The following is a 16,951-nucleotide window of genomic DNA, read 5'->3' as shown; positions in this document are numbered from 1 at the left end:
ATGGGCTCAATAAAGGACAGAAATGGCAGGGACCTAACAAAAGCAGAAGATATTAAGAAGAGGTGGCAAGAGTACACAGAAAAACTATACAAAAAAGATCTTCACGACCCAGATAATCACTATAATGTGATCATTCACTTAGAGCCAGACATCCTGGAATGTGAAGTCAAGGGGGCCTTAGAAAGCATCACTACGAACAAAGCTAGTGGAGGTGATGGAATTCCAGTTGAGCTCTTTCAAATCCTGAAAGACGATGCTGTGGAAGTGCTGCAGTCAATATGCCAGCAAATTTGGAAAACTCAGCAGTGGCCACAGGACTGGAAAAGGTCAGTTTTCATTCCAATCCCAAAGAAGGGGAATGCCAAAGAACGCTCAAACTACCACACAATTGCACTCATCTCACACGCTAGCAAATTAATGCTAAAAATTCTTCAAACCAGACTTCAACAGCACAAGAACCGTGATTTCCAGATGTTCAAGCTAGATTTAGAGAAGGCAGAGAAACCAGGGATCAAATTGCCAACATCCGTTGGATCATTAAAAAAGCAAGAGACTTCCAAAAAAACATCTACTTCTGCTTTATTGACTATGCCAAAGCCTTTGACTGTGTGTATCACAATAAACTGTGGAAAATCCTGAAAGAGATGGGAATACCAGACTACTTGACCTGCCTCTCGAGAAACCTGTATTCAGGTCAGGAAGCAACAGTTAGAACTGGACATGGAGAGTTAGAGGAGCAAGGTCGTGAGGCAAGAAGCGGTAGGTTTGCAGCCGCCATTTCTTCCGCCTCCGGTCTCTGGATCTTTTGTAGAGCGTCCCACAGCGCTATGTTGAGACAGAGCATCCGGAGGTTCACAACCTCTGTGATTCGTCGGAGCCACTATAAGGAGGGTCCAGGGAAGAATATACCATTTTCAGTGGAAAACAAGTGGAGGTTACTAGCCATGATGACTTTGTTCTTTGGGTCTGGATTTGCTGCACCTTTCTTTATAGTAAGACACCAACTGCTTAAAAAGTAATCCATGAGAAAGATAGGAAGAGGAGCATATTAAGAGGTGCAGTCTCTTAAAAGGATCAGTCCCTTGAACTCAGCATCCTAAATATGTTTGTAAATAAACCTATGGCATAAATCCTTAAAAAAAAAAAAAAGAACTGGACATGGAACAACAGACTGGTTCTAAATAGGAAAAGGAGTACGTCAAGGCTGTATATTGTCACCCTGCTTATTTAACTTATATGCAGAGTACATCATGAGAAACGCTGGGCTGGATGAAGCCCAAGCTGGAATCAAGATTGCGGGGAGAAATATCAATAACCTCAGATATACAGATGACACCACCCTTATGGCAGAAAGTGAAGAGGAACTTAAGAACTTCTTGATGAAATTGAAAGAGGAGAGTGAAAAAGTTGGCTTAAAACTCAACACTCAGAAAACGAAGATCATGGCATCTGGTCCCATCACTTCATGGCAAATAGATGGGGAAACAGTGGAAACAGTGGCTGACTCTATTTTTGCGGGCTCCAAAATCATTGTAGATGGTGATTGCAGCCATGAAATTGAAAGACACTTACTCCTTGGAAGGAAAGTTATGACCAACCTAGATAGCATATTCAAAAGCAGAGACATTACTTTGCAACAAAGGTCCGTCTAGTCAAAGCTGTGGTTTTTCCAGTGGTCATGTATGGATGTGAGAGTTGGGACTATAAAGAAGGCTAAGAATTGCTGCTTTTGAACTGTGGTGTTGGAGAAGACTCTTGAGAGTCTCTCGGACTGCGAGGAGATCAAACCAGTCCATCTTAAAGGAAATCAGTCCTGAATATTCATTGGAAGGACTGATGCTGAAGCTGAAGCTCCAATACTTTGGCCACCTGATGCGAAGAAGTGACTCATTGGAAAAGACCCTGATGCTGGGAAAGATTGAAGGCGGGAAGAGAAGGGGGATGACAGAGGATAAGATGGTTGGATGGCATCACCGACTCAATGGACATGAGTTTGAGCAAGCTCTGGGATTTGGTGATGGACAGGGAGGCCTGGCGTGTTGCAGTCCATGCCGCTGCAAAGAGTTGGACACGACTGAACAACTGAAATGAACTGAGAGTAAATCTGCTTGCCAGCCTGCAGCTGGGTCCCTGCACTCCAACCAGAGGCTCCCGTGTTCATTTTTCTCCTCCGCCCCGCAGAGGACCCCATCCTGCGAGGCTCAAGCGCGAAGGCCATGTCTGGAGGATGGAGAGCTCTGAGGGGAGGACAGAGCTGGGATAGCTCAAGCTTGAAAAGATCGGGGCCGGGGCGGGGGGCGGGCAACCATGGATGAGGAAGAAAGTAAGTGGAGATACACTGTCCTGGCCACGCACCCCGCTGCGTGAGGCACCTAACGAGACGAGTAGACCGCGCCCGCCCAGGAGCTGACGTTCTCAATGGGAGAGGCCGTCCAGGAGGACTTCTGGGAGGTGGTGGCCACACAGCTGTGCACCAGATGAGGACTTTGGGGGGAGCAGAGACAGCATTCCAGTTTGAAGACTGTGTCCGCAGATCCAGTCTAGCGAGCGGTCAGCCAGCCGCCAGGAATTTCTAAGCATGAAAGGAAACTTGGAGACCAGACCCAGCCCTCCAGCCTGGGTCAGCCTGGGCAGGCAGATGCCAGCTCATGCTGCAGAGACTGGTCTGGAGGGGCAGCAGGGAAGCAGTGGCCCTCAGGGGGGAAAGAAGCAAGTTCGAAGGGCAGTGTTGGCCGGAGACCTGGGGAGGAGGCAGGTTCCCCAGTACCTGTAGAGGGGAGTGATGCGTGAGGAAGGGTCAGCCCAAGTCATGGTGGGGGACAGCCGAGCTGGAGCGGGTTTAGGGAAAGACAAGGCCCTCCAGGGACCCAGGACGGTGAGGAGGCCGCAGATGTCCAGCTGAGGGCCTACCTGGGGGTGTCACGAGCTTCTGGAGGTGATACACTGAGCCAGGACAGGGATGGGGAAAGGAAGGTGAGCCGAGTGCAGAGCACACTTTTTCCAAGGGCACCCAGAGGGGCAGGGAAGGGGTGACCGCAGAGGTCCAATGGGGCTGGGAGAGAGAGTCCTCTCCTGAGGGTGGCAGCAGCCAGCCTGCAGTGACCGAGCTGTGAAAGGGGGGAACAGGCCTCTGATGCTTCTTCAGATGAAGAGGGAGACTGGAGGAGGACACCTCCCGGGCAGGAGAGAGGAGCCGGTGGGTGGGGAGGACAGGAGGCCCGGAGCAAGACGGGGGCGCTGGCTGGGGACTGTGGGGAGCTGGAGGGACCCTTATCTCAAAATACAGCCGGCTCAAGTCAATGGTCCCCGCCACGGGAACGTCCGCAGCAGAGGAGGGGCAGGGCGGGGGAGGCCTCAGCGAGGGACGGGCAAGAGAACCTGGTGTCCTCCCAGGGACGTGTCAGCTTCCGAGCAAAGCCTCTGTTCCCCGAGGGTCCCAGCTCTGGCTGCTCCGCCATGGCTGTGCTCCTGCATGGAGAACAGGGCTGGCGCTTAGGAGAGTAAGAACAAGAGGAGGGAGGTGAAGCAGAGAGAGGTCCAAAGCAGAGACACTAGGCAGCAGGCTGGAGTGGAGAACGGGAGGTCTGACGTCTCCGCCCAGCGGGAAGGGCCTTAAAGGAGAGCAGCACCCGTGTCTGTCTGCAGAGCAGTTTGATCACAGCCATCCTGAGCAAGCAAAAATCAGTCGAGACTGGCGAAGACATTGGCAGCAAGCGGCAAAGAGTCTGTGAAAAAATTCATCCAGGGAATCCCCTGGAGGCCCGGAGGTCATGATGTGGTGATTTCACTGCTCAGGGAATTAACAGCCCCACAAGCTGCATGACACAGCCAAAAATGAAATTTCTTAAGTGCAAAACAATCACGGATGATATTGAGTCCATTAAATAAGTGGAAATGAATGTGAGCAGTTAACACTCAAAAGAGGACACAAACCAGAGAATTCCCTGGAAGTCCAGTGGTTCCGAAGCCTGGCTTCCAATGCAGAGGGCGCCGTCTTCATCCCTGACTGTTAACAAGACCCCACATGCCGCAGGGCAACGAAGTCCTGGCGCCCTGCTGTCAGGGAAGCCCGTGCTCCGAGGGGGACCAACCCATGTGCCGCAACGAAGACCGGACCAAATAAATAAATAGAGACTTTTAAATAACCGTTCAGAATGCGTCAGGGAGTTCCTCTCCCAGTGATGTCTGCCGGCCGGGGTCTCGCTCGCTGCACAGGCTTTTCTCCAGGTGCGCGAGCGGGGCCGCCGTCCGGCGCTGCGGGGCCTTCCCCCTGCTCCTGCTGCTGTCCCCTAGGGGACACAGGCTTTAGCAGCGGTGGCACGTGGGCGCAGTTGCCCCCCTGCACGTGGGATCTTCCCGGACCAAGGATCGCCTACGTTGCAGGTGGACCCTTAACCACTCCAGGAGCTTTTTTTTTTTTTTAATAAGAACTTTTAAAAGTTAATAATTAGAAAGTGAACCAACCTGAAAAACGATAAAGGGTCTTTACCGGAAGCTCACAGAAGAGGAAGTCCCCGCCGGTATGAAGAAAGGAAGTGAGTTCAATGGCAGTGATACTCAGGAAATGCAAATGTTACACCTCGCTTTCCCACGCTGGTAAAGAAAATACTATTCTGACACCTGTTGAAACAGTAAGAAAGACTCTTCAGGAAGACTACTGCCGTCCTCGGGGCTCTCTCAGTGGGGGAGGGCTCCGGTTCACGTCTGAGTACAGCAAAGACAGCTAGGGCCAGAATGAGGGGCTGCTGGATGCAAGATTACTAATGTGAGATGTCAAGGGTAGGGGCATTCTTGCTGCCCTGTCCTAACGGGATTATCCAGGGTGGGGAATGAGGAACTTGATCAAGTATCAAGGCTGGGTGTACTCCCAGAACCGATCAGGCAAAGAGCTTTGTCTAGGCTGGGCTAGGCAGTCAGGAACAGGGCAGGTGCCGGATGTGCCAGTTAGAGAGGTTTACAAACACGCCTGCAGGCACTTCCCTGGAGGCCCAGTGACCAACAGTCCACTTCCCCGGGCAGGTGATGCCGCTGAGTGCAGGACTGAGCTCTCACATGCACCAGCGAAGACCCAGCGCCCCACAGCTAGGACCCGAGGCAGCCAGATAAATAGATTTTAATTTGTTTCAAAAAAAAAATAAAAAGCCTGGAAGATCTTTGACTCTCCTCCCACCAAGGGGTAAATCCCAATTTTTCTTCTTGTCCTTGTACGTGGCCTGGACTTCATGACTGGTTCTAAGGGACAGAATGAGACATAGGGGAGTGTGTGATTGTAAAAGGCCTCAAGCCTTGCGTCTGCCTCTGTCTGCGCTCCGTAAGCTCTCGCCCCCGACCCCATCGTAAAGACACTCAGGCAGCCCTGCGGGGAGGCCTGTGTGGACCCCAGACCTCTGTCAAAACCGGGCCCCACTTGCCTGCCAGGAGCCAGCTGTCTGGCAATCAGACCCTCCAACCCAGCCAGGCCTTCTGAGCACGGTGATCCTCGGCGTCCCACAGCTGTCTGGAACCTCACGAGACGCTGAGCCAGGGGCTTCCCTCTGGTCCAGTGGCTAAGACTCTGAGCTCCCAGCTCAGGGAGCCTAGGTTCGATCCCTGGTCAGAGGACTAGATCGTGCATGCCGCAACCGAGACCCAGCACAGCCGAATGTAAGAAACGAGAGAGAGAGAGAAAGAAACAAGAAAAGAAAAAGACTGAGCCAGAACCCAGCTCAACCGCTCCTGAATTCCTGGCCCATAGGAGAAGGCAACGGCACCCCACTCCAGTGCTCCTGCCTGGAAAATCCCACGGGCGGAGGAGCCTGGGGGGCTGCCGTATATGGGATCACACGGAGTCGGACACGACTGAAGCGACTTAGCAGCAGCAGCAGCAGGAAGGATGGCAGACAGTGGATGTTTATTGTTGCCATTTTCAGCTCCTTGGCCGTGGCGTAATTTGTTACATAGCGTCACATAACTGGTACCTAGAACTATCGGTATCGGCTATCCGCATTCAAATGAACGCACAGCGGCTCTCTGCAGAGCAGCAGTGGCAGCTCTGGGTATCCGAGGAAGACCCCAGACGAGAGCAAGGCAGCGTATGGAGGGTATTCACTGCCGCAGGCGTGTCTTCAGTTGTGAAAAAGCAGAACCAAAGCGGAAGTGAGACAGGAGGGAAGGGGGCAGGGAAAAACCATGACAAGATGATACAGCCTTCAAGGATGTGACATTAACTGGTTAGAACCTAGCAGGCCCAAGCGGCAAAAGATGTGACTTCCAGTGGACCTTGGGTCTCATTGCACGCCTATTACAATCCATTAGCTAACTGACACAGCCACTGAGGCCAGGACAGTCCCCAGGCCAATCATAAAAGGCCAGAAGGTAGACAGTAGTCTAACTCCTGGAAATCCCTACCCTCTCACCAAGGAGGCCTAGTGTGCCACAGTCCATGGGGTGGTGAAGAATCGGACACAGCTGAGCGACTGAGCTGAACTGAGCTGAACCCCTTCCCCAGACGAGCTGAGATGCCGCTCCCACTCAGCCACCGAAATCGGGCGGTGTTGTTCCGTCGCTAGACTGTGTCCAACTCTTTGCCACTCAGCACGCCAGGCTTCCCCGTCCTTCGTCATTTCCTGGAGCTCGCTCAAACTCAAGTCCATTGAGTGGGTGACGCCATCCAACCATCTCGTCCTCTGTCGTCCCCTTCCCTTCCCGCCTTCAGTCCTTCCCAGCATCAGGGTCTTTTCCAGTGACTCAGCTCTTTGCATCAGGTGGCCAAAGTATTGGAGCTTCAGCTTCAGCATCAGTCCTTCCAAGACTGTTCAGGGTTGATTTCCTTTAAGATGGACTGATTGGATCTCCTTGCAGTCCAAGGGACTCTCAAGAGTCCTCTCCAACGCCGCGGTTCAAAAGCATCAATTCTTCCGGGCTCAGCCTTCTTTATGGTCCAACTCTCACATCTACACATGACCACAGGAAACACCACAGCCTTGACTGGACGGACCAGCAAAGAGACGTCTCTGCTTTTCAATATGCTATTTACGTTTGTCACCCAAACTGTGAAAACGAAACACCCCGCAACCCAGGGCCGCCTCACTTTCTGAGAGGGACGCATCCTGTCCGCGGAGCTTGTTTGTACGTAAACTGGCTTTCTCCCTCCTGTGGCTCACTCCTGGATTCTTGCCTGCGTGAGGCCGAGGCTCCTCACTTGGCAGCTGGTCCCAGGGACCCACCTGACTTCTGGGACATGACCATCCACTCATACTTCCTTCTCTGGCAACACGTGTCCATAAATAGACTGGTTAGGTACCTGACCTGAAGCAGGTAATTTAGAGGCTGTGATGTAGCAATGACTTTTTTTTTTTTTTTTCCTTAAACCAAGTGACCAAGGATACAGCCCAGGCCCCAGCAGCGAAGGCACCAAGTCCCAACCAACGGGCCGCCAGGGAATTCCCAATAATAACGTCTTAACTTCACCAAATAGCCAAGTAATCCCATTTCCCAACTGTTCTCTACATGTCCTTTCTCGCTGAAGGTTGAAATTTATTGGCATCAAGGTTCAGACAAGGTCGTGGCATTGCAGACGGGTGGGGAGCCTCTGGCTGGTCTTCCCAGGTGGTGCTGGTGGGAGAGAATCTTCCTCCTACTGCAGAAGAGCTGTGGGTGGGGAAGCCCCCTGCAGAAGGACCTGGCAGCCCACTCCAGTGCTCTTGCCTGGAGAATCCCATGGACAGAGGAGCCTGGGGGCTGCAGTCCATGGGGTCACAAAGAGCCGGATACGCCTGAAGCGACTTAGGATGGGGCACCTCTGAAGTGTACCTTTGTTTATCTTTGGGTTCCCCTTCACTTGTGTTTTTCTTCTTCTTCTTTCTCTTCTTTGTTTTTAGATAAGAAGTAGATTTATTCGGATTCAGAGAGACGCACACTCCGCAGAGTGCAGTCTGAGGGAGAGTGTGGCAGCCTGCATTTTTCTTCTTGTTGAGGAAACCGGATCCTTTGTTTTGCAGCCTCACCCTACCTGGATTTGCAATTCGTAATGTGACAATCGCCGCTGGGTACACGAAGTGCTACCTGCTTGGGGAAAAAGGTAAAAAAAAAACCTGTAAAGATTATGTGATATACTCTGGGCATCGTCTGGACCACACTTTTCTGGGCTATCAGATTCCCTTGCCCTTGAACTAGTTTACAACTCTGTACATTACAGATAATCACAGTGCAGAATAATTCTCGTCCCTAGACGTGCAAATTCTGCCAGGTGGGGGGGAATCTCTGTCACTCGCCAGGGGAGAGGTCAGTCTTGTCTATATTTGCATATTCATTTTGAAGCGGAGCAGGAGCCTGTGGTCCTTGCTCCCCCCACCAACCACACTCCATGTCCTACACCAGCCTTTTATCTGTAGAGAACCTTAGTCAAGGAGTAAGTTTAATCAGATAAAGAAGAAAAGCAGAAACAAAAGAGAATGGTTGGAAGAGACCAAATGATAATAACGTGGTCATTGAGCAGAGTCAGGGACCTCTAGCTCTTTCTCAGGGACTGTAGATAACATTCTGAGCCACATCCTGTGAGCTGTTAGCTACTAAAACCCCAGGTGGAAGAAGTTAACTCCATGATGACCAGACTGTACCCATGGCCCAAGCTGCCACAGTTCCGAGAAGTGTCTCAAAGAAACAGGAACAAACTGAGCCTGGAACTGAAGATTAACCGGACTTGAAACAATCAAGATGATGCCGGCCAGACCACCCGGTGTCCAGTTTGGAGATGACTGTCAGAGCTGACCCTGCTGCTTCCCGCCTGTGGTCCCGCATGCACCCCTACACTCGTGTCTATAGAAGCTCTTGCCCCACTGGTTCGCCGGGGGGTGGGATGGGGGCTGGGGAGTCTGCCTTTGGACAGTTGTCTCCACCCTCCCCTGCCAGTTGCCAGCATTTAAAGTAAAGCACAGTTTCCTCTCCATCAGCATGGCCTGCTTATTGGCTTTTGAGCAGTGAGCAGCTGGACCCACACACACCCCCACTAACAATTCCAATACTCCTGAATATTAAAAAGCTGCTAAGAAGTTACAGTGTTAGACTTTATTTTGGGGGGCTCCAAAATCACTTCAGATGGTGACTGCAACCTTGAAATTAAAAGACGTTTACTCCTTGGAAGAAGTTATGACCAACCTAGATAGCATATTGAAAAGCAGGGAAATTACTTTGCCAACAAAGGTCCGTCTAGTCAAGGCTATGGATTTTCCTGTGGTCGTGTATGGATGTGAGAGTAGGACTGTGAAGAAAGCTGAGCGCCAAAGCATTGATGCTTTTGAACTGTGATGTTGGAGAAGACTCTTGAGAGTTCCTTGGACTGCAAGGAGATCCAACCAGTCCATTCTGAAGGAAAACAGCCCTGGGTGTTCTTTGGAAGTAATGATGCTAAAGCTGAAACTCCAGTACTTTGGCCACCTCGTGCGAAGAGTTGACTCATTGGAAAAGACTCTGATGCTGGGAGGGATTGGGGGCAGGAGGAGAAGGGGACGACCGAGGATGAGATGGCTGGATGGCATCACTGACTCGATGGACGTGAGTCTGAGTGAACTCCAGGAGCTGGTGATGGAGAGCCTGAGCTACTCCATCTTGAAAAAGAATCCCATTTTTGCAAAGGCGCCGGGCAAACAGACTTAGACTTTGGATGTCACCTAAGCTTGCCCCACTATGCACGAGCCAATCAGCCCTTAGGATAAACCTCCTGACTTTAAGTTCAAGGATTCGTGATTTACCTTGGAAGTGATGATTTACCTTTGTGATTTACCTTGGAACTGATGATTTACCTTTGTGAAATAATGATTCACCATGTAAGTGAAAAAAAACCAATCAGAGATCCACACACGACCGTATAGAAGAGGGAACCAATCAGTCGTCCTTCAGCCTGAACACCCTTTTTGTTACCCTTTCACCTGAATATTCCCTATATAAGCAGTGTAACCCCAAACTTGGGCTCCCTCCCTATAGCCGCTGCGTCGGTGCCGGTGGGAGCCCCAGCTCGAGCTTGGTAATAAAAACTCTCTTGCTTTTCCATCGGATACCGGCTCCCTGGTGGTCACTGGATTTCGCGACTTGGGCACAACAGTGATGGACAGGGAGGCCTGTCGTGCAGCGATTCATGGGGTCGCAAAGAGTCAGACACGACTGAGCGACTGAACTGAACTGAACTGAAGAAGTTACCAGCTTTCTCATCAATGAGTTAATGAGAGCTGTGATTTTACCTTTTCAAAAAAATGTTTTAAATTAATGTAAAAAATGAAAAACATTAATTACTGTGTTTTTGGCTGGATCTTCGCTGCTGAGCGCAGGCCTTCTCCAGCTGCGGCACATGGCCTCCAGATCGCGTGGGCTCAGTAGTTGTGGCGCCTGGGTTTAATTGCCCTGTGGCATAGGGGGGATCTTAGTTCCCTGACCAGGGATCGAACCCACGTCGCCCGCATTGAAACTGGATCCTTAGCCACTGGACCACCGGGGAAGCCCCTGAAACCACCTTCTTTTCACCGAGATCACACACCTGCACTCAGGATGTAGTGAAGCCCAAGTTACTTATGTGTCATCACAGAAAGAATTCAGTGAAAGACAGAGTGATAGGTGAGAAGCGGCTTTATTCAGAGAGAAACAGTCTGTGGAAAGCGTGCAGGCCATCTCAGAAGGCGAGTCTCCTGCATTGGTGGGTGGACTCTACCCCTGAGCCAGCAAGGAAGCCAAAAAAAAAAGTGACTGTACTCCAATAAAAAATAAAGTTTCTACTGTGTTGCTTTTAGAAGCAACAACTGCCCGCCACCTCCACACTCATAAATGATTGCAGGCTCAAAGACAAACACAGAAAAGGGGTTACATCTGGCAAGCGCTGGCGTGGAAGTGAGACAGGAGAGAAGGGCGCAGGGCACAACCTTTAAAAGAACAGCATAGCCCTTGAGGACAGGACAAAAACTCGTTAGAATTGCCAACGTCCACGAAGGTGGAAGATTTGACTTCCAGTGGACCTGGAGCCTCATTACACATCCATTGTAATATAATAGTATCTAAATGCGTGCTCACTGGTGCTGTGATTGTTCTGAGGCTGACAGTTCAGTTAAGTCGCTCAGTCATGTCCGACTCTTTGTGATCCTATGAACTGCAGCACACCAGGCTTCCCTGTCCATCACCAACTCCTGGGAGTTCCTCGAACTCATGTCCATTGAGTCTGTGATGCCATTCAACCATCCCATCCTCTGTCGTCCCCTTCTCCTCCTCCTCCTGAGGCTGACATCTAAGCCCAAAAAGTGGGTGGTGGCCTGGTTCCTGGAAATCCCCACCCAATCTCCAAAATAGTTGGAATAACCCTCCCATTCATTAGTCTATGAAATTACCCAGCCCTTAAGAACTAACCACCACGTATTTTGGGACTGCTCCCGCCCTTCGAGAGAAACTGTATTTTGTCTATGGAAAGTGTTTCTTTTTAAATAAATCCACTTCTTACCTGTCACTTTGCCTCTCGCTGAATCCCTCCTGCCCAGAGACATGAAGAACCTTAGCTTCATTAAGTCCTGAGACCCGGTGTGCCATTCCAATTAAAAGACAGTGGGTTCGAGTCTCAGTCTGGATTTTGGCCGGGTCCAGCCCCCTATCCGAGGTGTGTGGTTTCAGGAGGGGCAGGTCAGCACCTTCCAGGATTGAGCACCAGAGTGAGGAGGGGGACCAGAGGGGGTCCCCGTGCAAAGCTGGAAGGGGAGGGCCAGAGCCCCCAGGAGGGTGTGCAAGGCTTTCTAGCGGGAAGCTTCCAGCTCCTGCCTCCCGCAGGGCCCAGCATGGTCTCCACCAAATGTGTGGCTGTGACAGGGTCCAGCTATGGCAAGGTGGTCTCGGGAACCAGCAGAGTAGAGGTCTGGTCCAGCACCTCGGTGGCTTGGGAAAGGATCCTGCCTCCAGTCAGCTTCAGCTTCCTTTGCCATTCCTCCCCTAGAGTCCATTCAGGACCTGCCTTCCTGCGTCTCCCCCTCTCTCCCTGAGGCTAGGAGGTCTGTGGCCATCTCTGCCTCTCTTTCCCTAGTCACCATCCAGACTCTAACCAAGTTGTCATCACCTCTGGACCCCAGATAAAGGGATGAGTGAAAATAGAAGTCTGGAGCAAACACCAAAGGGGATAGCACTTAAGTTTGTCTTGATGATAAATTCTTGACAATGTTCTGAGCCTCTTTGTCATGAGGAGCGACAGTAAGGACAGGAAAAAAAATCACTGAATTGGAGACACACATATACATAAGTGAACGTGAAGTTGCTCAGTCGTGTCCGACTCCTTGTGACCCCGTGGACTGTAACCCGCCAGGCTCCTCTGTCCATGGGATTCTCCAGGCAAGAATACTGGAGTGGGTTGCCATTTCCTTCTCCACAATATACATAACCAATATTTAATTCATGAGTCACTTGGTTTATTGAACACAGTTAGCACACAAGGGTTAGTTGAAGCATACTTTAAAAGAGTGAGCTCTATGATGAGCGTATTAGATCTCAGTTTCACTAAATGTGCAGGAGGGACAGAGACAGGGCAATGAGCCACTCCAGTCAGCCTGAGGGTGGCCAAGACATGGGCTTTGGGAGCTAAAACTGGGAAGTCCTAGGCAAACCAGCACAAGCTGATCGCCACGGGGACGGAATTTTTTTGTTGACCTGGACACTTGTGGGATCCTAGTTCCCCACCGGCAGTCAAACCTGCGCCCTGTCAAGTGAAAGCTTAGAGTCCCAACAGCTGGCCTGGCAGCGAATTCCCAGGACCGAGTTTTTAAAAATTATTTTTGAAAGAATGAAAGCAAAAACGTTTTCCATCTGTCCATCGCTGCAGGCAATGAGACCTGAGGACCAGAGGGGCCCCTCTGTGGAAACCGCTCACTGCCTCCTCTGGCAGTCCCGTCCGTACTCCTGCCTGGGGCTCGGGGACACAGAGTGGGCACAGCCCGTCCTGGGCCCGGCGCTTAGTAGGCATCGGCAGGTGTCAGCTCACGTTTTCCATGAGGCCCATCTCGGTGACTGTACATCCATTCAATAGCCTTTGTTGGACCACTGGGGCTCAGGATTCTTGTCACCTGCCTTCCCTCCTCAGGGACGCAGACAAAGCCCCATAGGATCAATCCGGCAGAGATTTCAGCCTCCTAAGGGTATCCTCAGGCTTCACCCCCGGGTCCATTCCCGCCTGCTCCAGCTCCCCCGGCCTCCGCCCCTCGGCACGGTCGTGTGCCTTTCGTGAGCATCTAGACTATGCTCTCCACGGACAGGGCTGTTGGGCCAGACGGGACGGCCTGTGCTGAAAAATGAGCAGTGTGGTTTGGGCTCCTCACATTCCCAAGCCCTAGAAAACAGAGCCATTGGTGGGAAATGAAATTCCAAAAGTCTCACGGAGAGAACCAGCGTGTGGTCCGTCTTGGGATGCGGCCGCAGGAAGGGCCGAGCAGGTGCTGAAGTCTTTGATAGACAGTGTCTCCAAGGCATCCGCTCAGATAGCGTGCGGCTTCGCGCCGCCTCCGCGAGCGGTGCGGCTGCCCTGGGCTCACGGCACCCGCACGCAGCAGGGCCACGGGCCAGGCGGGCGAGCCGGCGCGCGGCGGGCCGTGGGGCGCGCGGCGGGCCGTGGGGCGCGCGGCGGGCCGTGGGGCGCGCGGCGGGCCGTGGGGCGCGCGGCGGGCCGTGGGGCGCGCGGCGGGCCGTGGGGCGCGCGGCGGGCCGTGGGGCGCGCGGCGGGCCGTGGGGCGCGCGGCGGGCCGTGGGGCGCCCGGGACTCCATTTCCCACAAGCGCGCGCGCGCCCGTTTCCCACAATCCCCGCTCCTCTTCCGGCGCGGCCGGGGCGCCGCCGACGGCTTCCGGGTTGGGCCTGGCTCCGCGACCGAGGCGGCGGCGGCGGCGGCGCGGGGCGCGGGCGGTGGCAGCGGGGCGCCGGCATGGACGTTTCGGGGCAGGAGACCGACTGGCGGAGCGCCGCCTTCCGGCAGAAGCTGGTCAGCCAAATGTGAGCAGGGCCGGGGCGGCGCGCGACCCCCGCCTTCCGCGCAGCCCCCTCCTCGGCTCTCCCCGCGGCGGCGGCGGCGGCGGCGCGGCCGGGCGGCGGCGGGGCCCGGGGCGCGGCCCTCGCCGCCCACCCCCCCGTCGCCTCCGGGCCGCGGCTTCGCCTCCCCGGGCCGAGCTCTTGCCGCGGGCGAGCCCGGGCTTCTGAGTCATCGTCCTGCGCCTTCGCGCTCGTCCTCCGTGTGCTCCGGAGGCGGCGGCCTTTCCCCGCTCTGCGCCCCGCCGCGGGACGGAGGAGCCCGGGGCCTCCCGTGGCGGCGTCCGCAGCGCTGGGCGCCGCGCGGTTCCTCCTCGGAGACGCGCCTGCGGGCGGGCGGGCGGGAGGGGCGGCGGGGTCGGGAGTCTCGGGGGCGCCCCTCCCCGCCGCGGCCTTCGCCCGAGGGTGACAGGAAGAGGCGGTCGGGGAGCGCCCTTCGGTCGGGAGTGGGCGTGAAGAGCTGGGGTTGTTAGCCGCCTCCCCGGCCTCAGCTGCTGACCGCTCGAGGCTGCCTGGCGCTCGGGGACTCGGCGCGCCGAGCTCCCGCTTCTCCGCACTGGCCGCTTGCGGCTTTACTGCCTTCTGCTAGGGCTTGCGGGGCCGGCGGGGGTCAGCCCCTGCCCCCGGGGGCCGCGCCGCCGCCTCGGGGCGCAGTTACAGCGCCGGCTTTCTCCCACCGGAATTGACAGTTCGCTTGAGCAGGCCAGAAGCAGCCTTGGGGAGTAGGCGACGCAGAAATCGAGCCCCAGAAAGACGAGAAGGAGTGGGAAGGGCCGTCACCGCCAGCTGAGGCTTGGAGAGAGTGAGCCCCCACCGCGCAGCGGGGTGGCCCTCGTGCTAGGCTGAGTCGTGGGATTTCATGAGACGGTCATGCAGCGAGGGCGAGCGGGGGCGGCCAGTCAGTGGTGGAAGTGCAGCGCTGGGGAGGTGAGCCTCTGTTTGGCACAGGGCTTGCCTGGACGTGCTGAGATGCCAGAGTTGGGAAGATCCCTCGATTTCCCCACCCTCCCACCCCAGGCGGATCAAGAACAGAGGAGAGAGGCCAGGAAGGCCATTCCGAGAGTTTTGAGCTCTTGGGGGTCTGGGGACCTGTCGTTTTTCATGCCTGAATTTCCCCCTGCTAGAGCCCTGTCTTTCTCATCGCTCCGTAAAATCGCTGAGGAGTGACCTAGTCAGGCAAGCGCTTATAAAGGCCTGCATGAGACAGTGCTGGAGGCTGAAAGAGGAAGACGGTCCCAGGGAAAGAGGAGGGCGAGTGCGGTGGACGGTGCTCGCTGACTGGGCGGAGGGGCTGGGGTGCAGCCGTGTGGGAGGAAGGAAGTGGGGGAAGGCAGGGAAGCCAGCAGTCCGCGGCAGGCGGTGGTGACTGGAGAGCTCAGTGGGGCCCTGCAGTGGAATCGGCTGGGACGCTTCTGCCCTTGTTGCAGACTCAGTGCAGTCTTGAGGCTTGGTCCACTTCTGGGCTCCTGTAAGAGAGGCCCCCAGGTCAGAGATTTCTCTTGGAGGAAGCCTGGAGTTTAAAGACGGAAGGAATGAATTATCCCCGAAGGAAGTGGGGCAGGTAGGGGAGTGTCTGAGGGTTGGGGGCACTAGAGAGGACAGACTTAGTACTTCTAGATCCAGCCTTCTGCTTCCAGAGCACCTGGGTCCTTTTTTTTCTTTTTTTTTTTTTTGCTAGATTGGTGCTTAGATATTACTTTTCTGTTGCTGCCTACGATTCGTTTGGTTTAAAACAACCGAGGTGTTTTATTACCCAGCAGTTTCTGTAGCTCAGAGGCCTCAGTGGGCTCAGCTGAGTCTTCTCCCCAGGGTCTCCCAGGGTCGAAATCAAGATGTTGGCAGGTGCCTTTCCTCCTGGAGGCTCTGGGGTGGAATTTGCTTTCAGGCTAGTTCAGGTTGTTGACAGTTCAGCTCCACACAGCTGGAGGCCTGAGGCGAAATCGGTCCTCACCGGCTGTTAGCTTTGCCAGGGTCAGTCTGTCTTTGTTCCCTGGGGCTGGCTCCATTCCCTCCCACACCCACATGCCCAGCTCCAGCAAGGGTGGACTCTTCTGCCTCATCCAGAAAAAAATAGTTCTCTGCTAGTGGCTCAGAGTAGATTGAGCTCGCCAGGATAATCCGGGATGTTGTCCCCTCTTTGAAGTCAATGCCTTGATTAGATCTGGAGAGGCCCTTCTGCCTCTCCTGTGGGTGTGTTCAGGGCTAGGGCCTGGGCACAGTGGGGAGCCCAGGATGAGCAGTCTCGGGAGCGGTCTGCCTCACTCGTGTGGGCGTTCTCAGTTCTCAGAGCTTCTGTTTTCTCTCCAGGTTTCACTTTGAAAGCTGTGATTCTCGGTGCCTTGATTTACGGTGTTCACAGAGTTACAAAAGAAAGGTCAGGACACCTGGCATGCTGTCACTCCTGACTTTCCCCAGTGTTCACGCTGGTGCTTAAAGCTGGCTGTCTTGGGAAATGGTTTGTTGTTTTTTTTTTTTTTTGGTCCCTGCCACAGAGCATGCAGGATCTTAGTTCCCCAACCAGGGACTGAGCCTGTGCTCCCTGCAGTGGGAACCCGGAGTCTTAGCACCTGGACCTCCAGGGTGGCCCCTTGGGAAATGTTTTGAGCCGAAGTAATCTATAGTTGAATGAGGAAAACCAAGTGGAGAACTGGGCTGTCACAGAGGGAGGGGAGCATCTCAGAGCGGCACCGTGCCCTCACCCAGCTCCGAGTTGCTCTGGAGAGAACGTGCTTGGAGCACGGGCTGAAGCAGCTCCCGACTCCACTGTGGGAGGCGGTGTTAGCGGGGCTTGTCCGGAGGCCCTGCAGGGATGCCGGGGCAGCCCCTCCTTAGCCTCCCGACTCCCGACTTCTGCCTCCCCTCGCTCCCCACTGCCCTGCTGACAACTCCTCAGTGAGTGTCCTCAGCGTCCGGACAGGGCTCCGGATGGCCCGGCGTGGCCTCG

The 16,951-nt window shown here is 54.3% G+C and overlaps 1 protein-coding gene and 1 pseudogene across 1 annotated transcript in view; both read left to right on the top strand.

Annotated features, from left to right (window-relative positions):
- Positions 1-726: 726 nt before the first annotated feature.
- Positions 727-1,136, top strand: LOC108634707 (annotated as a pseudogene).
- A 12,675-nt stretch (positions 1,137-13,811) lies between these two features.
- Positions 13,812-16,951, top strand: part of MED15 (mediator complex subunit 15) — a 43,073-nt gene continuing 39,933 nt past the window's right edge. Inside the window, exon 1 of the mRNA XM_018044834.1 lies at positions 13,812-13,974. Within this exon, the coding sequence (XP_017900323.1) occupies positions 13,907-13,974 (68 nt within the window). The 5' untranslated portion in view covers positions 13,812-13,906. The remainder of the gene's footprint in view (positions 13,975-16,951) is intronic.

This window comes from Capra hircus, unplaced genomic scaffold (genome assembly GCF_001704415.2).
Source record: "Capra hircus breed San Clemente unplaced genomic scaffold, ASM170441v1, whole genome shotgun sequence".
Lineage (NCBI taxonomy): Eukaryota > Metazoa > Chordata > Mammalia > Artiodactyla > Bovidae > Capra > Capra hircus.
This window is presented reverse-complemented; position numbering and strand designations above follow the sequence as displayed.